At 42.3% G+C, this 24413-nt stretch overlaps 1 protein-coding gene across 1 annotated transcript; it reads left to right on the top strand.

The window, feature by feature from the left end:
* Nucleotides 1-1231: 1231 nt before the first annotated feature.
* sost (sclerostin) lies at nt 1232-6318 on the top strand. Its single transcript, XM_044013164.1, has 2 exons — nt 1232-1904; nt 4266-6318. The coding sequence occupies exons 1-2, from the start codon at nt 1661-1663 to the stop codon at nt 4673-4675; spliced, it is 654 nt and encodes a 217-aa protein (XP_043869099.1). The 5' UTR covers nt 1232-1660; the 3' UTR covers nt 4676-6318.
* Nucleotides 6319-24413: the final 18095 nt, after the last annotated feature.

The raw sequence follows: 24413 nt of genomic DNA on the forward strand, positions 1-24413 counted from the left end.
TAATGAACACTTATCCCATCATTTCCCTTCACAGGATTTGTTTATTCTCCCTGAAGAGGGCAGTGTCTGAATGAAAGAGCCTCCATCTGTCAGCACTCATCAAGTCACTAGGATGCCAAGAACTTGGAGGAGAGTGTACATGAAGTCCTCAGTCCCATTTGTTTTATTTAAACCAGATACAAGGATATAGAATATTAGATCCTCATGTGCAACATTAGATCAATTCAAATCATGCAGACAACAGTGTCTCATTGCAGGAGGACAGGGCTGATAAAAAAAAAAAAAGAAAGAAAAAGAATGAGAGTGCACTGGTATCTTAAGAAAAACACACACTCATTAAGTTTGGAAGTCTCTACCAGTGATGTATGATAATATGAAATTAATGTGAGGCATTAATGATTTCACAGGCAGAGGTTAAAGCACAGCTTCAAGTCTGAGCCTCGCCTTGAGACACAGTCCAAAATAAACCAGCTCAAAAATGCCTAAATGGTTTCGAGACACGTCATGCAGCGGAAATAATTAAGGGAGGGGGGGGAGAAGATGCATTTGTACACTTAATTCCAACAACAACAGCAGCGCCACAGCGAGATGTGCACATCCACTGTCACGCATCGCATTCACACATAAGTGTCTCCTCCTTTCCTATCTTCTCATCTCCTCTCTCCCTCACCTTTCCCCTCTGATCTCCCCTTCTCCTACCGCTCCTGTCTCGCCTTTGTCCTCCCTTCTCTCCCCTCCTCTCCCCCATCCCCTCACCTCTTGTGTATATATCTCTTTCCTCCCTTTCCACATTTGTCATCTCCTTTCCCCTCCAATTCCTCTGCTTTTCTTCCCCTCCCTCTACCCTGTCCTCACCTCTCTGTTTATCCTCCCTTTCTCTCTGATGGGCCTTGCTCTCTCATGAGGTTCTTCTCACCTTTATCTTGTCTCCCCTCTGTCTTTCTTGCCTCATTTTATTCTCCTTTTCCTTCCCTCATGTCCTTGTCTCTCTCACATCTCCCTCACATATAGTCACCACATCTCCTCTTAGTTTGGTCTCTTCTTTTTTCATCTTCTCTTTAACTATTTTTATTCTCTGCTCCTCGAACAGTCCCTTCCATTTCCTTACCCCTTCCCTTCCCTTCTCTTCTCTTCTCTTCTCTTCTCTTCTCTTCTCTTCTCTCTCTTCTCTTCTCTCTCTCTCTCTCTTCTCTTCTCTTCTCTTCTCTTCTCTTCTCTTCTCTTGTCTTCTCTTCTCTTCTCTTCTTCTCGAACTATTCTTATTGTCTGCTCATCCCGTGCGTGACCTTATCGTCTTCCCTTTTCATGACCTGTTTCCTTTTTTTCTTCTTCTTCTTTTATCTCCTTTATTTCCCCTCTCCTCCCTTTGCGCACGCATCCAAACCTCTCCCCTCCCAGTTTCTCAATGAATCTTTCACCCAGGTTCAACCCCTCCTACTTTGTGTAAGCGCTTAATTGTCAGCCTTGACGAAAACTTGCGTGGGCTTAAATACCGAGTGCGCCTCGCTTTGGGGGTGGAACTGGCCAACCTGTCGGAGCGGGCATCTCTTGTGTCTCTGTGTGTGTATGTGTGTGTGAGTGTGTGTGTGCGCGCGCGCGTGTTTTTTCCTCACTTTCTCCTCGTGCGCTTTTGGTTTATTGGTGCCGCTGACCCGCCAGCATGCAGGTGTCTCTGACCCTCCTCGTCTCCAGCGCGGCGCTGCTGCTGCTCCAAGGATGCTGCACCGCAGTGAAGGGATGGAAGGTACTAAAAAATGATGCTACGGAGATTTTACCGGAGTACAGAGAAAACACTCGGACTGTCCAGGAGGCAGTGCCACAGGCGAACAGCGGCAGAAATAGCAGTAGCACAGCGAATAACAGGGCGAAAACCGGCGGAAGAGGCGCAAACACAGTCTCTTACAGTAAGTATTCATTTGAAACAATAATATTTGAGACAATCTGATAATAACTGGGGGAATAATAACTTAGATGTGTTTGGAAATAAATGGAATAGAAAGTAGCGGGTGGATCATTAATTGTGCGTAAAAGCTGTTATTTGAGGGTCATGACGCACGAACTAACTGCATATTCAATGTAAGAACAAGTGCGCAACAGCATTAAAACACCTCAAATGTATGTATCAATCAATCATAATTCAAATTATTGTCGTGTAATCGCTTTAAATTATTGTTAAAGGCCATTGTGTTTATTGTTTTCCCCTCTAACTTTCAATTATTCAGTGTGTTAGTGCTTTGCGTGTTTACTGCAGTCTGGCAGAACCCACAACTCTTTAAAAATCATTAAGCCTCAGATAAATCTGACATATTACTTGTGTTGAATCTTTGTTGAAAACGAGTCCAAAGTTTCATTTATTTAACAGACCTTTGACCTGTGGACGAATGCAAAGGTCAAATCTTGCCATAGAATCAAAGTCTATGTTGAATCCATGAGTGGAGTGGAGTCAAAAAATGCTGAAACACAACCTGCCTCTGAATCTCCAGTCTATTATTAAGAGCAGCTCCACTCGGAGGCTGTTTTCTTGCTTATTCTGTCGCCAAACTCCAGGGTGAGAAGCTGCGCGCACACACATTCTTGTGGTTTCTTCCACTATACAATTTGGAGTGGGGCATTTAGAGAGACATCAGGGCTTTTTTTCACGTTGTCTTCCAGGTTATTTCCTTCTCTCTTTATACTATTAGTCAAGCTCTACTTACACCATAACCATTTGATTGCAACGACATGTCTCTAAAATAGAAAAAAAAAACACAGTTTGTTCTTCTGGAGATGTGTTTAGGGAGGATTGGAAATTGCCTTTTTTACAATGATTCCCACCTGTGTCCAGTGGAGGCTGCATGTGTAGGACAATGTCACATTCACTGTCATCTAATCGAGACGGGAGTCTTCACCTAATCCTGACCACTCAACCGAGAGACGAGAGATGAAGATGATTAATAACAACAGCTGACAGAGGGGGAATTAGCAAGTCAGGATCTGTTAGTGTAACGTAAAACAGGATATTGACACCTCTGTATGACAAAGCACACAAATCCCTGTTTTGAACAAGCTCACGAGTTTCATTCTTTTTTTTTTTATTATTATTCGTCCCCATGAAAGGATGGAAAAAAACACGGATGTTACATACGTAAGAAATCTCCTGGATTATTGTCCTAGGACGGCTTCTCATGTGGGGGTCACAGCCTGCCTGGCCTCCCTCCAGTCCTCTCCCAAAGCGAGTCTTTCTCACTCCCGTTGGAGATGAGCGGGTCACGCAACTGTTCAGTGTGAATGATGCACAGTGCAAGCTTTCATTTATAGAAGAGGAGGAAAGGTTAGCGGAAAGACGGATTGAGGCAGAATTAAGACAGACGAACGTGGCGTCATGAACCGCCGCTGATAATTCGTACAAACCGCTATCCAGTGTGTGTTGTTGGTATTGTACACGACTCTTGTTCCTTCAGTGGTGGCCAGAGAATAACACTAGATCGGATTATCACGGCGGGAGGAAAAAAAAAGAAGTCACCTCACATAAATCCTTTGTTCAACCCTTTTTTGCAAAGAAAGCCACAGAGGAAAACAGATCCCTCACCGAGTGTATCATTTCTTAACCGACAGTTCCGTTGCCCCTTTCTTTACACGCTGCTTGTAAAAAAAAACAAAAAAAACACAGGACAATAACTCATGCATACCGCTGTTAAAAAGCTGAGGCTGAAGCATAGGATTACAGGCTGAGTGTGTTGTCTCAAATCAGTCTGGCAGATGTCCAGTTTGTTCAAAATTGTACAGTTGCAGTGCTGCCTTAAAATAACCAGACAGCTATTTACCCTTCCGTCACCAAACACATTTCCTGAGGGCCGACCCTGTATGCCAGCGTTTACTTCCACTCCAAGCCTGCATTAGGTTTGATTGAGCTGTTTAATAGCCCTCTGGTCTGGATTTGCTATCAGCTGATTGCTGCCAGCTGGGTTTTTGTGTTAAGACCCGTCGTCAACTAATGATCAGGCCATGAATACAATTCAGAAAGTCTGATATGATCTCATTGGCTCACAGCTTGATTTAAATGCACAAAATGTGGTGTTTTGTGCAATTTCTTGAAAACTTGTGCCTTATTCTGTTTTGTTTTTCTTGTTCTCTCACAATCGAAGTGTCTTAGCACATAGTAACTCGACCAAGTCACAGCTGCAGTGAAGCAGTTAACCTGTCCACTCCAGTATGCGGCAATTTAAAAGTGTTTGTTTTGGGTTGAAGCCATGAGTGTAACTGAGATGTCCTGCTCTTCAACCCAGGTGCCTCAGAGCTGAGCTGTAGGGAGCTGCGTTCCACCCGCTACATCACCGACGGATCCTGCCGCAGTGCCAAACCTGTGAGGGAGCTGGTGTGCTCGGGCCAGTGCATGCCATCGCATCTCATGCCAAACTCCATCCTCCGCGGCAAGTGGTGGAGGAGCAACGCCTCGGAATACCGCTGCATCCCGGCACACTCCCGGACGCAGAGGGTGCAGCTGCAGTGTCCTAGCGGCAACACGCGGACTTACAAAATCCGCGTGGTCACGTCCTGCAAGTGCAAACGCTTCAGGCCTCATCACAACCAGTCGGAGGCCAAGGAGGTCCCGAAGACGCAGCGGAACAAGAAGCACGGCCGCTCATCTCAAGATCGGAAAAAGAACAACACGCCGCTGATGGGAAACTCGTACTGATGCTGACGCACATTCACACACAAACACACACAAACATGTCACACTACACACAATCTCCTACAAATAGGCAGGAGACGCAAGAGAAATTTTATAAGCTAATTGCTGGGCTGATCTTAAGTCATCAGTCGTTTATCTTTCAGCCACGTGTCAGCATGTCTGTGGACTCTGCTTATTTGCATGACAAAATGAATCCAGGGCTGCGGCTGATCATGTTCCTCGTGCGCCATGTTGGATCATATGAGACAAGTATTTTACCATCCCAACAGCTCCAGAAACGTCATGGGCTCGGCTCTTTCCTCCACCCAAACTGATTTCATTTAAGCATTATGAGAAGTGCTCCCTGATGCTTCAAGCCCATCTGTGCAAACATCCAGAGGATGAAGAGCTATGCTGCGGTGTAACGCTGAAAAGGTGTATATCCGCTCCAAAAATTGGCTGCAATCCATCTCCTTCTGACTGCATGTAGAGGATATGGTGGCGGCCCTGGGGCTCTTATGGTGAGATGATGACAGTTTTGGAGAGTCCTGGCCTGAATGGTGGTGCATGCAGCTCCCTGACAGCCCACCTCGCTCATCTGGACAGACCTACCACGCTCTCTACGCTGCCTCAGCCCCATCCAGGCCTGTCAGTCACAGTAGCCCTTTCCCACGAGTAGAAACAGTGAGTCAGGATAGACTGGAAGAGCGTTGAGTTTTTCTCACTGCTAACACCACAGGGGGGCACTGGACATTCCTGTGATTCCTCTTAATTACTAAATGAGCCCATTCCTGTGTTAGGATTTAAGTCATAAAAAGCCATTTCCTCTAGCCAGTTCCTGTTTGCCGGAATCACATACAAAAAAGTGCACATGTGTGTGTGGGAGGCATCCGAAAAGTGTGCGTGGTGTGTTGTTACCTCGGGGCAGAGTGCTCTCCAACACGCCCACACCGGAATTCTTTTGTAATGGGCCAAATAGAGCATCAAGCGGCCATACACAGCCAAAAATCCCTCTGCAAGATTCAAGACACCTCCAATCCTCTCCGCACCGTTCTGTAAATAGCTCAGACAGGGAAACAATCATTCTGTTTTTTTATCATTGCATTGACTGCTCAAATCCAACAGGAAGAGGAAGTGGCAGCGCACGGTCTGTCATCGCCTCCTCGCCCCGTGACTCAAATGGGACTGACTTTCGTGATGAATATTCACAATGTTTCCACATGTTGTCAGTACTCCGTTGTTTTTCCCTGCTCATATCGCTTCCTAAATTTCGGTTCTCTAAACTGTACTGACAATGTTTGCTTCTTTTTCCGACTCTCATGTTTGAAATAGCAACTGGAAGGGGCGTTTTTTTTCTCGTGCGAACCGAGAAAGCCGCGATGGAAACCTGTGTGGTCGTCTGCAGCGGTGCCCTCGCACTGGCGTGGGTGTTACGGAGAAGCAGGAAGGGACGAGGGAGGGCAGGAGGGCCGTTTCTACACAGACAGACGCAAAGATGGACTGCTTTAAAGAATGAACTGCATATTTATTTTTTATTTCAACATTTAAATTATTTATGCAACCTTTTGTAGTGAATGATAGCCATTATTGTCATATAGGATGTTCGAGACTTTGTAAATGAAATTCTGTACAGTACATGAATAAAGTAAAGGCAGATATATTTGAAAGAACTGGCTTATTTGTTATCTTTTTAATTACAGATAGCATTTCCACATTTTGGTGCAATATGATAGGATTTAATGAATGATGTGTGGTATGAATATTTATTATTGTGTATATACTGATAATCAAAAGTAAGATGTTGCTCTTTTTACATGATCATTATTTGCAGATGTGAAAAAAAATCTCCACATCTAGTTGTTTGACGTGTGTGTGCAGAGAAGCATTGAGGAAGTTGAGGTTCCCCTCTGTTTGTCTGTACATCTTTGCAAGAGGAGGAATCTGCACTCTTGAGATTTCAGCTCTGCCGCAATTTTTCTTTGTTTATGTGGGGGGGGATATAGGCCATAACCATCATTCAACATCATTCCTCCTCTGCCTCTCCTCCCTCAAGGCTTCAAAACTTGATGTGCTGCAAGTTTGAGACTTTTCAAACACATCTCTCTTTGCTTTATTTGCGGCTGCACGTCATATCTGGAGTGCTGCCCTTGCCAACAGTATACTCACTGAAATGTAGGAGTCTGAGGGGAGTTACACAGTCCAGGCACCGAAAAACATCCACAAGCTAAATTAGGTGTTTATGCCCCAGTGTGATTTTTAGTTACAGGTACTAAGGCTCCCTTATAAGGTCAAATAAACTTACAATAAACACATAATAGAAAATCAGTGTAGGAACTGACTGGGCGATTGTTTGTAGCGGAGCCACTGCAGAACAGCACGTATTACATTTCACTACATCGTCCATAATCTGCAGTCATTATGTCATTTTCAAGCCCCGTTTTCCAAGAGAGAACAGACATGCCATGTTTTTACTCACTTAACTATAGCGAGTTTTCCAAAGATATTCATGACCACATCCTTGAGCGTATGGTACCTACATATATTGATGCTGACAAAGCATCTGCCCCGTGTTAGCGTACGCACATGCCACGGCCCCCGTGTAACCCTTATGAACCTGGGGGATGCTGAGGCACACGAGAGGTAAGACATGATCCGTTCCCATCAAATGTTTAAAGTCGACGGCCCTTTGGTTAGGCCCGATGCACAGTAAGTGTCATCCAGGTCCCCGAGGATTACAGATATAATTGTAGCTCTGCAACAAACATAAGAACCGGGACACAATGCCAAGGGTTCACTCATGACATGCACAACTTATATTTATAGAAATTACAAATATTAACCGGCTTTTTTTGTCCCAAATATGGGGGAGGGAAATCATAGGGCTGCACCACCTGATCATTTCTTACGATAATCACTGTTTCCCCATGAACCAGTCTCCCGTCACCTCGCCACGTCTTCACTTTAAACCCAGAGACTGCATCCAAATCCACAGCTAGGTCCTTCATCCCTCTCTCTGAATACAATAATAACATGTCTAATTTCAGCTTCCTTGCAGTGTAAATATGTTTATTGTTCAGCACATTGCCGGAGAGTAGTCTCAAGGGCAGCCACTTGAATGGCTTAGCAACTCCAAACACGGACTTAACTTTTCAAAGATAACAAAACCTTTTGTGAGTGAATTAACAGGATAAATCCAGTCAAGGACGTTTCTGACTTGACTTGAAAAAAGGTAAAGCAAAAACAACCACCAGTCTGTAGATCTAATGCGACTCTAAATGTTTTATTCTTCAAATGGTTTATGCCATACGACCGTATAGGAGCTTCTTCTTCTGCTCACTGCAAAAAGCACCAGTGGAAACTAACTTGAGGTGACATTCATAGCATATGAAGCACTTTCTCTCGCATGCCAAGAACTGAGCCTGCCCCTATGAAAGTCTTTACAGTGTTGTGTTTTCTGGTCCGCTGCCCGCACAGTTCAATTGCTTAACAATGTTGCAGGCTGTCCAAGATGTTTCCTGTGATGGAGTACACTTGGTGAGCACTAGAACACATAACGTTCGTACCTTTATTGAGGGTTACATAAAGTGCAGCCCCTCGCCCCCCCACCCCCCCGCCACCGCCCCCCGGTAGTTTAACCACAGGCCATTCAGTGAGACATTTCCAGGAGCGGATATTATTGCTCCAGTCAAACACATATGGACAGTGACGGATGTATTCAGATGGATGTTTGTGCGTCGCCAACCACTCCCTTATCAGGACATGACCAGTAATAGCTTGAAACAAATGGAAACCAGAAGAGATGTCTGGCTGCCGAAAGGAATGAGGGACACGGAAAGTACGAATCCAACTCATTTTGTGTTCCTCAGACGACACAGGCTTTGGGAGGTGGTTAGCGTTTCCTGCGAGGCCGAGAGAGCAATGCTCGGCAGGGATTGGAGAAGCAGGACCAAAGAAGCCCCAACTTCATTGTCCTGATCGTGTTGTGTGAAATGAATCCCGTTGTTTTTTGTGATGGAATGGATTCTGCAACTCTGCATTATGAGACAAATATTTAGAAGATGACACTTTCCCAGAGAAGGATCGTAGCACCATATGGGTCAGGGGTTTCTATTGAGCCATGTAAGCCCCAGTCTCTCAGCTGAAGTCAGGCATGTAGTAAGTCGAGCCAGCCATATGTGCACAGGACAACAGGAGGTGCAGAGGACATGAAACAGGGTTGTCAACAAACAATTCTAAACAGGCACAGCAAGCCCCAAGGTTCTCTAGGCAGAAGGCATTTCCTTGCTTAATCATCACCTTCTGATTTTTTGCATCTTGCAGAAACATCAACGAAATCGTCCGGACACTAACTTGTTTTTTTAAACCTGTGTTCTGGGAGAAAAAAGACATGTTATGGTAGTTTGGTTAGAAAGGTTTAGCTTGTGCAGCAGAGATACCCCCTTACATGTGTCAGGTGTAATTGCTGTGCACTATGTGGTCTGTGTATGTTATTCTGAGGGGGGGGCAATCTGACTCTAGCATCCATAATTTATACAAACTGTCATTCAGTAAATAGCTCGAGGTGGAGGTCGAGGATGGAACTGACGTCTCAAGGAAAACTGACAGACGCAATGTGAATTCCTGCACACACATAAGCAATTAAACTGTCTGTATATATTCAAACACTTGAAAAGTGGCTAGGTTGCACATGTATGATAGCTTAACAAACTATAAATACAGCCATGCAGCAACAAATAATTCCTCCTCCCAATATGAGGTCAAAAGTGATATTTTTGGGTGTTACTCCAGAAGTGAGAAAATTAGGATATTTTACAGACAGACTAGCAATTTTCCTATTTTGCTGTTTGTTACCCACACATTAAAACATGATTAATTGGTCACTGGTCACAACAGTGACCCAGGGTGGAGAACAGAATGATTTCAGGCGCTGCTGCTTCTCATCACGTGTAAAATATGTCATTGTAACCGCGACATTAAGCATTTTCTATCAGTAACCACGTCATCTGCAGATGTTGTGTGAGCTAACTAGATCTTGATTAATAGAAGGCGATGTCGTATCAGTAACGGCAGCACGGTGGCTTAACCTGTGGGGCTCTATTCTAGCTGTCACCGAAAGCACTTGGGCTGAAGCATGACGTAGGAAGAAAATAGTAGGAAAATCTAGTCGGAAAATTCAATCAAACATAGATGAATTGCCTTCTGCAAGATCGCACAGAAACAACTCATTCTGCTGTGCCTTCTGTTTAAACAGGAGCAGAGTATTTGTATGGGTGCTAGACTTGTCCATGTCACGGATTATAAAGACCATAAGAAACAGATTTATAACAGTCAGTCAGTAGTCGGTAGTCTTAGCAAAACATCCACTTGCATTCTGAACAAGTGAATCCATGTCATCATCACTATAACCACAATGATGCTGATTGTGCTGCAATCTCTTCCCCGTACACTCCCCTCCCCTCCCCTCCCTTATACCCATGAGTGTTTTGGGGCATTACATCTGGCTGTGATCATGACGAAGCTCTTTGGACATGTGAGCGAGCCAATGACAACGGCATCTTTGTCCTGTTTGAATTCGATTAATAGCAGCAGTATATCACCACTTGGCACACTGGCGACGCCTCCTACAGACTGTGAGATTTCAGCAGTCCTCGAACGTCATTAGAAATCACACTGTGCAACGTGGATCTAACAACCTTGGCCGAGACATCAAGTGTGACGCATGCAGATGGGACGGTGCTGACACCCACTGAATTGTAGGCTGTGTGATCAGCTACGTCATAAAGCTACATCACGTCAACAGCTGTGATGCAAGTTGGCACATTTATTAGCATTCGCCGCTCGTGAACAGCAGAGGATGAGTCATTGTGATCATGTGTGCAGAGACAAATCCAAAGAATCCCACATAGTATCACAAATACTTTATTAATGTCTGTGTCAAGCTGATTATGTATTGATGTGGCATTTTTCCACTACACAGTTCTAGCGCGATTGGCTCGGCTCTGCACGGCCCGACTCTAGTTTATTTTGCTTTTCCATTAGCGATAGTATCTGGTACCTGGTGCTTTTTGTGTACCACTGATTGGCAGAGAGTCGTCACCGACGCAGGAATTAAAGCAAACAATGCCGAATGGCAGATCAGTTAAAAAGACTTAAAGAAAATGTGTTAATCTCCAACACATAGGAAATACATGTCTAAACTCTCAATATTTAGCTGTATTTTAGTTCAGTGACTGTGTCAGGCATGGAGGAAGTACTGATCTAACATTTTCAATTATCCCATTCTAATGATTCAGTTACACCGAAAATAACTACTTTGCTCATCACTAGTTTGTGTGTATGTAAGAATTTATGTATAAATATCTGGGCCTGAAATGAGCTTCCTCTACTAAAAAAGCGCCAGTAGATTGTAGTGACACGCACACTGTGGGATGGTCATCCTGTATGTCAGAAAAATATCACACGTTCATAAATTTATATCATAAATTTGCTTGCAAGAGCGTGACAATGGACATTTTTTTTCAACCTTTCTCACACTATGATATAGGACCGCTGTTAAGGAGGAAAGAAAGAATCCCTGCAAGAGCCCAAAATCGTACAACGTATGCCGAGCTTTAATAACACTGCTGACTCCCCTCAGCTGTGCAGCTTCGCTCCCTCGAGGAGGATTTCTGGTGTAGTACTCTGTCCTGAAAATGCCCTGACACTGCTCAGCCAACTAGCAGTGCAAATATACAGGATTAAGAGGCAAGTACATACAAACAAACTTAAGTTTTCCCCCCAGGGATTTAGGGCTATTTACACAGACACACTGGTGCCTTTCTGCTTGTTTGCATATTTATATCATAGTTCTTCAACTGAGGAGGTTACTTTAGGACACTACCATAACTTTACTTCTCTGGGTTTTTCAGCCTAATCTGGATAATATTCCTCTGATACGTGCTGCACAGATATACACAGCGAGTGCATTTCCACCACATGGAAGCAGTTTTATTTCCGAAGCCTGTTGTTGATTAACTGTGCAACAGTGTCCTTTCTATTTTTCACTTTATTCTGACCTCCGTGGACCAGTTCAATACAATCAGCTCCAAGTGCGGTGGAAATTGCTTCCTATTGGTGTGGCCGTGGGTACATGACCCAGAAGAGGTAAAAGCAGATATCTCCACAATCTGCTCAGCTTAGGAAAATTAAAGATTAGGATCAATTCAGCTCTCCTGCCTTTATCAGATGTCATAGGGCCTCTGGAACTGTATGCTTAATCCAGTGTCCCAGTCTTGACCCAGGTTTGCGAAAAAGTGCCCCAGAAAGGATGTTGTTTCTCTGTGGTGAAAATGAAACAGATGATTCTGGGAGGATCTTTCCACCCACATGTCACAATAGAGTAACATTTTCCTTTACAGACTTCATCTTCTTCTTCTTCAAGAGTCATTTTTGCTTGGCTGACTTGCAGCATTATGGATAGCCGGGCATGCAAGTGGCTGTGTTCACTTTTCTGTTCTGCTCAGGCAAACGTGTGCCGTAGGAACGTGGCATGCATGGGCAGCGACTGTGAGTCGTGACAGCAAAAGCCAATTGTATGTAATGGCTCGATGAGAAAGTGTTGCTTTTAATGACTCACAGCCTGTCCTCTGTCCTGTCTGCAGAGAACATTTCCATTTTGAACATCAAGTGTTTGCGTCGTCTCTAAATTCTCACCAACATCAGAAGAAGCCTGGAAGAGAATTCAAAAACAAACCCACACTTTTCCCTTTGTTGTTTGTCCTCTTCTCTGTTCATTATAAATTATTCACAGCTTTAGCACAATGTGCTGCTCACTTTTGTAAACTCCTTTCTTCTTCCTGGATTTTGTTTAGTCGAGCTGAGATGCGTGGATGTCACTGTTGCTTTGAGAGGCCTTGGTTCATTTCATGTTTCTCATCACAGTGTGCTGAGATTCCGCCCTTAGTCAGCATATAAGTGCCTGCAGGAAAGAGCAGGAGGCAAACAGTATGTCAACTAAAAGAAAATATACTGTAGTTAGGAAAAGGGAGAGAGTTGATTTACCCAGCAGATGCCTCTGGCCCATTTGTGGACAAGCGACCTAGGAGAGCACAGATAATTAAATTCATTACAAAACCATCTCAGGCTACTGTGCATGGTGCCTCCATTTAGCGAATCAAAACACAGCACTTTAAAAGACAACCCACAGTGTGTCATTGACTTTGGAAGAAAAGCTGCATATATCTGCACTATTTTGCTAACAGAAATCAAACGATTTTCTTTTTAATGCACTAAATTTGAATAACATGCCTCTATACTAAATGAAATACGACTGCCAGACTCCGAGGCCAAACACCTTCTTGAAAAATAGCAACATCAATGGGGATTAGGTTTTTATGACACCATCAATCATATCGTGTAGCAACTGGGCAAGAACAAAGAACGTTACAAAAATATATCCAGTGAATTAATCCTGACTGGTGTTGTGTCAACAGTTAATCTCCCAGCACAGACATTGTGTTTTCCCTTCAATCTCTGCCATATGAATGATGTGTTTTGCTTCTGGTTGAGGCGCAGCCTCAGTCTGGACGCTGATGAAACGCTTATTGAAACTTTGGATTGAAACGCACGAGCACAGCAGCATCATTTCCAATTCCAGTGACACTTTTCTGATTAACTTCAATGTTAAAAAAAAAAAGTGGAGACCCACTTGTGCACACAAGTGTCTGGTTCTCTTAGGTCCCAAAAATGCATAAGATCTTGTAAAGCCTGGTTGCGGCCAAGACTCTCATTAGGCTCTGTGACCAGACTCATTGTCTCCAGGTCACAGTTTGACGCACCACTCATCCAGAAACAGCACCACCACCCATACACACAGAAAGATAGGGACAAGCTGTAGACATTTCACACAGAACTGACTTCTGCTGATGGAGCTAGACCTTATCACGCCACACTAGTATCCTGAAAAAATGCTCACCAACACCCACGAGGCTAAATCTGAAAAAATTCCTTCAGTCAAAGTCTTTAAGGAAGCCCAGAGTACCCGATTTATCAGGATTTATATGTTCCAAAGACTTTAAATGATCAGTCATAAACAGAGGGCACACATTTTTGGAAGTGCTTGTGCTCCAGTAGTTTGTGCAGCTCTGTTTGCTCCACAAAGGTAGAATTGTTTATGGTGTTTAGTGGAGTTCTGGTGACACAGTACATTGAAAATAGACAAAGAAAGAATCACTGGTAAACTTGTAGCGATGGCGAGTCATATGAGTTACTGCATCACTACAATAGAATGAACCCTTCTGCTCATCCTTTCCTAGCAAGCAAGGACCCATTTAGTGCCACGACAGGAAATGCTGTTGTACATGTCAACAATACTTCCAGGAACCTGCAAACATGGACAACGGTTAACATGATTGCAACAGCAGACCAATCTAGGATAGCGGTGGTGGTCTGCCTCACTTCCACCTCTGGAATGTCCATATTACAAAACTGCAATCACTTCCCAACTCCAGAGGAACTGTTACAAGCGTGTAGTTCATTTCAATGTCAGATGAGTTTTTTTTTTTTTTCTTGTTTCCCCCCTCTATGTAATGGCATTCACTGAACCGTGTGCGGACAGACGGGAGAGAGCTTTCTGCTCCCATAAATAAGGCTGAGGTAGGCTCCAGCCTGTTTCATCCATCACTGGGCTAGAGTTGTGTTTGTGGAGCAGGAGGGAGCGAGAGGGCCGGATTCATCCGTGTTCCCAGCAGCCATACCCCTGTGGGAACTTCACACAGCCATTAAACACCTCATGGCAGCCCGTTAGCTATTGGGCCAGCTGAGCCGAAGAGAGAACTGTGATCCCACAAGTACTCCTCTCATCCCCGTGGACATGTCAACAGGTTTTTCATTTAAAGTTCTAGCTCTGCTGATACAGAAGAAATGGACGCACATACATCTGCAGTCTAACGGAGAGTTGTGCAGGTGTTAATGTGGGATGTGAAGCGCCGTTTTGATTCGCTCACAATAACAAAGAATGTCTCATACGCACATCATTTCACATGGTCAGTAAATGTCAATTCCGAGGCATGATTTTCACAGCTGAAAACAATAATGGGAAAATGGTTTAGCTGACGTTTGAGGCAGGTGTTCGAAACGATCCAAAATAAACTATTGGCTGTTTGATTTAATGGTTATACTTGGTGATTTGGTTTAAGCTGACAGCTTTGAACTATTAAAGATCAACGTGGAATAGCTTCATGATAACTGAGACGTTCAAATATTTACCCCAAATATTTCCGATAAAACATGACACATTATCAACAGTTCAACTCGACGGCTATTTGTGAGGTCGTGTTGGAGTCCTCGCGAGTCATGACGATAAACACAGATGACTTTCAGGTCGAACTTCCACAGGCACACCAGCAGTTGGAGTCCAAGGGGATGCAATAGTGTCTAACATGCCCCAAGTCACCCTCGAGAGTGGAACAAAGTGGTTTTTATGAGAAAGTGGAATGCAGGTGTTGAAATTGACAGACAAATTCCCAAGCTTTTTACATCTGGGCTAACAAAACCCTCCATTTCTCCAGGAGAGGACAGGACCCAGATATGAGAGAGTGTGGTTATCACAATGAAAGTAAACACATTCTCCTTCTGCAGTTCCCTAACTCCACTATTGTTATCCTCTCAGTCACGTGAGCAGCGCGGGGTCATTGGATCTCCCCTCACTCTGATTAATTAAGGTGAAATGCCACCGACTCTCAGCGTCTCCATGGGTTTCACGCAGCCATCCCCAGAGAGTCAAGTTGGATCATTCAAGGAGCTGAGGGCATTGTGTTGTTGAGTAAGAGTGAAGAGGTGGCTGCGTCTCGCACTCCTTAAAAAACCACACTCCACATGCCAGGGATTCCTTCTGACTGCACGACTGGGCAGAGGCAGACGCTTGATTAATGAATGGGCTTCATTAAGAGCATTTTCACAGCATCAAACAACCGCTGTGGCTTTGAATTTTATGACAATATTGGGGCGATTTCACTCCTCGGGATCCTCAAGTAAAAAACAAAACTTCAAAAGAGTTTTATTCTCCTCTCTATCTATCAATCATTTATTTATTTTTTATTGCTGCCACGCTCTGTAATAGGTTTATTAAAGACTAATGTATCATTTCTAATGTTTTATACAACACAGCAAAATGTATGAGACATCTGTATCTATCAGGTTTAGTTTGCCAGGCTGCAGAAATCTACCCTGCTGATGAATCATAAGTACAGTCATAAAAAAAAAAGAGAGTAAAAGTGTCTCATCTTCGGTTAGAATGTTTATCAAATGGACGCGTTTTAAATTAGTTACAAGCAATAAGTTGTTGTGAAACCACATCGAGTCTGTGGTTGTATATTATCACTGAAAGGGGAAATAAAACCAAGTGTGTTGTGATTGTAAATAAGCGCTCAATAAAGTGCGATACAAATCAAGCCCTAGTTATGACGCAAATAGATCATAAACGGAGACACATGCATAAGTTTGAATGCGCACGTATTTGTTATTGCTCTTGTGGTGAATGTGATTATCCAGTTGCATGTATGATGCTGCAATATGACCCTTTCTTGGCTAGGGACCAATATTGTTAAAGAGATTTTCTGACTAAAGTGCATAACTTATGTTTCAGAAGTGAATTCTATTCTGGTAAAACTCCCCCAGGACATAGACTGGTTAGCGGTGTTTTTTGGTAATTACTAAGAATTTTGCGAGCAACAGAAGTTACGCAATGGAGCTTTAAATACATTTCTCCTTATATGGACATCCAAATCCTCCTCTTTTTATGTGTTGTTGAGTCAAAGTTATGATTCATTTTACGTCACATTTTTAGTATAGTGCTATAAAGTAGTGATAATTGTGCCGAAGTCACAAAATATAGACCATTTTTCTTTACTTTTTGTTCATAAAGAACGAGCCAAGTGAGCTTTGAACTGTGGCGGATTTCCAAATTTCACTAATTCAATACCATTTTAAACATTTGGAGCACTTTTTGCTCAGGTGTGTTTATACAGTTGATGAAGATGGAGAAAAATATTTCATCAGATTGGCTAGGTTGTGCTGAAAAAAATGATATAAGACACTCTATGTTGCTACATGCTTAAAGCCTCTGCTGTACGTTTTAACATAGTAATGGAAAAAAGCAGCCGGAATGCTGTGTTCTAAGGGTTAATATATCACTTAGAATCTATTATGTTCCTGTCCTCCATCCTGTTTAGTAGTTTCAACCTTTTTTTTTTTATTATTATTTCAGAGTCACCCACTTTACCGAAGCTAAGAGGAAAACAGAGCAGTTTCCATGCTCTGTGAGGGAGTGTGTCTGTCTCTGGGATAAACAGTGCGATTATAAAGCATCTCTCTGGTCTCCATCATACAGTGTGACAGTAAGGACACGGCCCTGGACCGGTGACAGCACCTATAAGTCTCCATTGGGGCCCAAGGCAGGCTGTCTCCTGACTCTACGCAGGTGCCTCCTGTTCCTGCCAGAGTCACCATCCAGTCGGCCTTTAAGTGGCTCTCCTCCTCCGTCTCGTCTCACATCCTCTTTAAGCTGAGCTCCATCACATCACTCAGTAAGATATTCCACAGCCGTGCAGGGGCTTAGTGTACGACGCCATGTTTAGTCATTAGTGAGGTTAGTGAGATCTTTGGAGCCGGACTATGTCGTATCAGATGTCACATCTCAGAGCCACTGCAGAGAAGTGCAGCATATGTGTGCGAGGCTAAAGGTAAAGGATCAAAGAAGAAGCCGCGCTTGGTTTATTCTGTGTTGATAGTAAAACATCGATAGCTTAAACAGAGACACCGTAATACAGATGAGCTGATATTAAACAAACGGGTCAAGTATTACTACGAGTCTTGTTCTCGCTCTCAGATCTCTTTGTTTACATCACGATGAAAGATTATTATTGAATTAGGGACTAGTAACAACACGTAGGTGTCGCCAACCCTAGCTTTAATCTGCCTAATCTGTGGCAGTGCCTCTCTAAACTCCACTAATTGCCTGGAATATTCTTTGTTGATCCAAACAAAACCCAAAAACAATGTGTAAAAACAGTTTTAAAGGGTGTTATGGGCTGCACTTGGATAAGCTAAGCTAAACTAAGCTGCAGGCTGTGGTTTTGTAATAACCATAGGTCCACAGATGGTAGCATTGTATTAATCTTCTCATCTAATTTGAGGCAAGAACATGTTCCCAAAGTCTTTAACTCTTGGGAAAAAGAAACAGTGAAATAAATGGACAAGGATTAAAAAGGGGAAAAGGATCAGGGATGAGATCAAATGTAAAAAGTCCAACTGTGTGCAGCCTGTGACCCATTCGTCATCTCCTCTAGTGTGATTTGATCAGCGTTTGATCACCTGGCATGAACAGGCGAGCTGCGGAGGACTTGATGTACTCTGTCTTTATTGCAGTCCAACAGATGTCCAAAAAACATAAATGATGACTTTTTCACTTGATGCTGCCCCAGCTGCGATTTGTTAAGAAACAGCAGGGCTGCGATTAAAAGTAAATAACTTGACAAACAATTAATACATTTCAGAGCCGTACGTGCACACACACACACTCACACTCACACACTCACACACTCCAGAGTTTTTGTAAAGTCACATGTGTCTGTAGGGGCCAGTTGGGCCAAGGTTGTAAAATGTGGTTTGTTAGGAAACAGACCAAACACTCAGCAGACGAGAGGGCAAATGTCCCAGTGAGTCTTTAAAGACCTTCTCTGGATATCATTCAAAATCATAGCATTCCAAAAAACGTAGATAATTACAGAGAAATTAAGAAATCAAGACCTGTGGCTGCCATATATGTCTTCATACTCTCTGAAGTGTGTGCGCAAAGTACGACTCGTCTGAACTTGTCGCACAAGTTGGCAGAACAGTGAAAATACAGTATATACATTTTCACGCAAATGTCCTTAATTCAAACACCATGGAGGCAAATATTGGGAAGAAGAAATAAATGTGCATAAAATAAATGTATTCTACCTCCTTTAAGTGCAGTTGCGTTGTGTTAGAAGTGTACACATCTTGTTACTATTGATATGACCTGATATTAAGGTATATACTGTAAATGAGTTGATATGTGTGTCGGCAGGTATGTGGAGTGTCTGTTTACTCATGAATTACCACACATTTATTTTTTTTCAATTATATAGCTCGGGGCCTAATTCAGTGTTACTGTTATTTATTTATTGTAAGTCAAACCTTACAGGAGTTCTCTCACGTGGCACAGATCTGTGTCACAGGTTTACATTTTTCGTCTTCTTATGTGTTGTTGAGTCAAAGTTATGACTCATTTTAAATTGCGTATAATTAAAAAAACAAAAAAATTAGGAGTAGGGATAGTGTTCAAATGTATTTCATTTTTGTTCTTAAAAACAAGCCAAGCCAATTTTGAACTGTGACGTATTTCCAAATTTCACAAATTCAATCTGATTTTTATTTTTGTTTTATTAGTTTTTGCTTTATAGTTGGTGAAAATTAAATTCATCAGATTACCTATAGGTTGTGCTGGAAAAGAAGGATATACGACGCTCTATATTGCACATTCTTATCGCATCTGTATATGCGTTTTAACACAGTAATGGAAAATAGCTGCCTAAATGTGCCGTGGTCTAAGAATAAAGATCAATCACATATAATCAGTCAGATATGCAGATATATTGTATGTCAAATAATGGGTAAAGAAATCGAAGTGTACTATGAAACACAACCCCTAAATTACTATTGAGCTTGTGTGTAAATTGTGCCTTATTCTGTTCTGCTGGGAGACTATTTGGCCGTCAAACCATCCAAAATCCAAAGATTTCATTCTCCAAAGGACTAAATTAAGATCATTTAAAAAAAAAAAAAAAAACCCAACCTGTATCTGTATTACACATTTCTTTTGTATTACGTAAATGGAAACGGTTAAAATAGTCCTCACGTTACTTGGGCCAAAACTATCGAAACCACAGCAAACATTTGACTTCATGTTACAAGAACAATAAGGGGAGGAAGAGAGAAATACCACTGATGTTTGCGCCATTAAAAACACGCGTCCTCTGGTGACTAACAACAGAGCGCCATCCAAATGGGCTGTTGTGTCGAAACCTAAGATCACCGATGGGACAAAGGAAAAACTTTTCGAGTTCTTGCATTTAGATCCACTATCACGTCACAAAATATCTGCACCTTGAGTAATAACGTGCCATGTGATAACTCTCCTCTAGAACCAGCGAATATGTAGTCTTTTACAGTGGGTATCAGGAGGTGCTGCAATATCCATAAGGAATAAGAGTTCTGTGGATAAATAGAGCAGGGTGTCTCTGAGGTGCTGATTGAGCTGGCAGATGGAGTATAAATTATGATGAAAAGGCATCAGCAAGGTTGACCTCCTATATTTATGCTTAATCTGCAGCCAAGGGGAGATTTTATTTTCCTTGCAAGATCGTGGGGGGAAAAAACGGCCGGGGAATCATTCTGCTAAACCCGTGGTTGGCAGACTCCGTCTCGGAGTGGTTCAGCATCTGTTGCTTTATTTTCCAATGGAACTCTCAGCTCTTTTTTTTTTTTTTTTTTTGTTCTTTGCGTAAATGATTTTTTTGCACCATGTGATATTGATTAATATTTCACAATAGCGAGATTAAATGTCCTGCATCTTGAGTCCAGTTTAAAAAATGCTTTTGTACATCATACCGAACACTCAGGAACGGGGATAATGGCCGGCTCTGATCGAGACTGATTTGTTCTTGTGTTGTTTTTGTAGTTCAATTTTATTGAGGACATTACGATATATCACAGCTGGACTAGGTCTGATCTTTTACAAGAGTATACACGGCTACTGTTGCCTTGGTTACGTATCATTTTGGGTTTTTATCAATTTGTGTTGCCTTTTTTTTATTACTTGCAAATGAAGTTTCTTTTATCTTCTTATAGGCTAATAGATCTGTGCATAGAACATATTAAATATCAGACAGACAGACAGACAGACGACTTTATTGATCCCTTTGGGAGGTTCCCTTGGGGAAATTAACAGCTAATGTAATATATATATAATATATATATATAATATATAATGAAATATCTAATGTATCGACTAGTAAACTGAAGTGACCTGTATGTGTATAGAAATAATATGGGTGATTATTTACACCCTTCGCGTTTTTGGTGGGAGAGATTATGGCCGTGAGAATAGAAGTAGAACGTTGGAACTGTGCTGCCGTGTCAGTGTCAGTGTCAGTGTATGAACTGTAAAAACATTAACCTTGCAGACCAGTCTAACAACAGCAATCAGTAACCATAACTGGAGATGACATAACTCGTTTTACTTCCACAAACAAAAAAAACAGTAAAGGAGCCAAAACCATATCCAGCCTGACATTGACCTCTTTCCCTGTGACCGCATCATGCACCTGTGCCGTTCAAGTTCCCGTTCCAACCATGCATGGGGCCTCGGGCCTCCCTGTCGTGCCTGATGTATTTCGGAGTGTCCCGGACTCCTCTCCCCGAAGGTGAGGGTCTCTCTCCAGAGGCCCGATTAAAGCGGCCTGCTCGCTCAGCTGTGTTTGCCGCTTGTCAAACAGCCTGGTTTATGGGCTTCATTAGTGGAGGAGGTAGGTTACATATGGGGAGTGTGTTTTACTGCCACTGGCTGTCTGTAAAGTCCAGAGATCACAACTTCTCCGACACTCAGTAAATCAGCCAAGGTTTAGCACATTTGGGTAAAAACAGGATGAGAGAGCGAACTGTTCACAACACAAAACAGTCTCACGTTTCATTTTTCAGTTCTGACAGTTTTGAGAAATGGGAGAAAAGCTTTATATTGCCAATACGAGACTGAATAATATAAGATTTTGTGATATATGATCATTGTAAATGAGCTTTTTCCCAATTTAGATGTGTTACAGCTGAGTCCCGTGAATAAAGAGAACAGAGGACGGAGGGAAATGAAGGGATTGTGTGATTCAGGTTAAGGTTGGTGTTGACATCATGCCATTAAAGGGCAGTTAACTGCGGTGCTTTATTTAAATTCAATAAACAGTTCACATTTCAGTACAGTAACCTTCATCAGGAGTCGTCATAAACATTTACCTTGAGGTTTGACTTTGCAAGAGCCTATGACCTCGTGAAACCACTTTTCATGAACCGTTTAATGGTTAAAAACACACGAAAGGTCTTTATTTTCCACTAAGACTGTATTAGCCAACACTTGATGAAAACGATTATTGGACAAGAACAAGATGTGGGTAGACACTAACAGCCAGTGCATCTGGTTAACACATTAAAGACAACGTAGGGATTTTGCAGGGTATTTCCAGACAACCAGTGTAGACATATGCTGGCCTGTCGACATTCTTGATGACACTTGCTGACATTTTAAGACAAAGGTCAGTGGACGGACAGGGGTGCTGACATTTGCCAAGTTATGGCCGCAAAAATGTCATCGGTATTTGCCCCCGGATTCACTGCACTGTAATGAAACAGTGTGATTTAACTACTGTAAATATTAAGTTGAGTTGGTACCGTGAATGTTTGCAGTGGGTCATTCTTTTATTGTAATGAATATTGTGTGTAGAATGAAATGCATTATTAAGGGGTTCATTTTAATTCACACACAGTTGCACCAACAATACGGGAGCTTTTGTCATTACTTACATGATTCTCTTTATGTTCTTTTTTATTTAAAATACACACTAAATAGTTATTTTTAGCTTCCCAGTGATGCACCTCAGAGGAATGCAGGTATTTATAAAATCTGGTCAAAAATCTTCTCTAAAATTTGACATTGTTACTCCCTTATTTGCTATTTGAGTGTTGGCATGGGAACAGCATTAAAGGCTTCATCAGTACTGGGTTTATCATGTTATAAATTCCAATGAATTTATTACATTACATAACATTGCTTTTTAATCTTCCATTGGTTAATTGTTCAATTTCATTTTATCCCCAGTCTATATTTACTTTGGAAGTTCTTGGATTCAGAAAGATACCAGTCAGGCTCAGGTGCTCAAATCTCAAAACAGTTAATCAGTGTAAAAACAAAAAGAGATTCATTACCTGAAGAAGGAAACTGCATTAGCTGTTAGCTCCGGCAATCTGCTCAGAGCTCTGGATATTATTAGGGCTGTGGATGGTTGGACACGCAAACAGAATAGAATAAACTCCCTGGACAGCTGATAGAGGACGGGCTTGGAATGATGATAAGCACTTTTGGGAATAGCTGATTTATCTTTAAAAGACAGATTGGGAGGTGTTTTTTTGGGAGAATTCCTCTTTAGGGTGGCAAAATATGGTCTGAAAGTTGGTACTAAAAGCTGTTGAAAAACAGTTTTCAGAGATGTGATCGGTGTCCGGTGAGTTGATTGGCACAGCTGGTACTTCTCACTCACTCACTATTCACTCTCCCTCTCAAAGCATCCGATTCCTGGACCCTTGGATGACCGTCTCACACGTGCACGCACAAACAAAAGACAGACGGGACATTGTTTGCTGAAAATTGGTTGTTGGTCTACGTGGGCTGGAGAAGCGAGGCAACAAAAAAAAGATTATAGAGAGAGATGTATATTTACGTTACGTGTGAGCTGAGGACACAATACAGGACGTTGTCCGTGAGGAGACGCTCTTTTTTCGGCGTGCGTTTTGTCTCGGGGAACGCCTAGTCACAGCGAGAGCTGCTGCAGTTGGTTTTTTGAAAGAAAGAAAAAAGGCAAAATGACCTCATGTTGTTTGAGTTTGTGGGCTGAGACATCGAAACACTGAATATTGTGCTTGGCTGCAACGGATTCAATAATTAAAAATGAAGGAACAAGATTTGCCTTAGTTGCCTTAGATTTGGTAGTTTTAACTTTTTAACAGCCTTCATTTCCAAGTGTTATGGAGAAGCTATATGTAGCCTTCAGTTAGCAGCACAACTATAAGAAATAACTCTAAAAAAGGTCTTTCTAGGATGTTAAAAAAACAATTATTCATACAAGCAAGTGAACCTATAACTTATTTTTTCTTCAATTTCTGCCAGATGAAAATAATGAAAAGTATTTTTAGATTTTTTTTGTCTGCCACTTGAGCTCTCGCTCAATATCAAAACGACTGTTTTTGTCTTCTGCTGTCGTCCTCAATCCTTTCAAATCTAATTATTGGACCCTCACCAGACTGATTATGATGTCAAGTCTCACTGCCACAATCTGATATTTGGAATTATTTGCACTCACTGGCAGGAAAATCTGTTCCTCCCAAACGTGTCTCCTAATGCAGTGTGACATTAGACTACTTAATGCCAGTGAGTGAACACATATGGAAGCAAATTTGTTCCATCTCGTAGAGATTTAGTTGGAGGTAATCTTATATTTTCTGAGCATTTCTCATGGGGAGTTGGCCGACTGAGGAGACAGGGCTGAGTCATAACAGAAGCCCTCGTCTGTTTGACTAAATGCATGCTGACTATACGCTGTGACTGTCATTTTAAATCTTTTACTGTCGAGGTGCTGGAAAACAATGATGCACACTTTCTGGCCCGTGCCAGATATGGCAGACGCGCTGCTCTGTGGTAGCGATTTCAGCAGTTATGTTTCCCGAGACATATTTCAGTTTAATGATGCAAGGAAAAACGACGGCTTTCCCTCGAGCTTAGCTTTTGACTATCCCTATTTTTCAAGCAATTTCACCTGTCCACAGCTGGTCTCACATCGCAAAATGACGCCGCGTTGAAGCATGACACTGATGTCTTTTAAGGATTTCAGACTTTGTTCTGGAAAACTGGGAAGCGCATGACTTCAGTCTGAACTGAGGC

This window comes from Solea senegalensis, linkage group LG18 (assembly GCF_019176455.1).
Source record: "Solea senegalensis isolate Sse05_10M linkage group LG18, IFAPA_SoseM_1, whole genome shotgun sequence".
In the NCBI taxonomy this organism is placed as follows: domain Eukaryota; kingdom Metazoa; phylum Chordata; class Actinopteri; order Pleuronectiformes; family Soleidae; genus Solea; species Solea senegalensis.

Coding starts and splice junctions, on each gene's coding strand:
- sost (XM_044013164.1), top strand. CDS start 1,661: ATGCAGGTGTCTCTGACCCTCCTCGTCTCCAGCGCGGCGCTGCTGCTG. Junction 1,905..4,265: donor CGCAAACACAGTCTCTTACA/GTAAGTATTCAT, acceptor TCTTCAACCCAG/GTGCCTCAGAGCTGAGCTGT.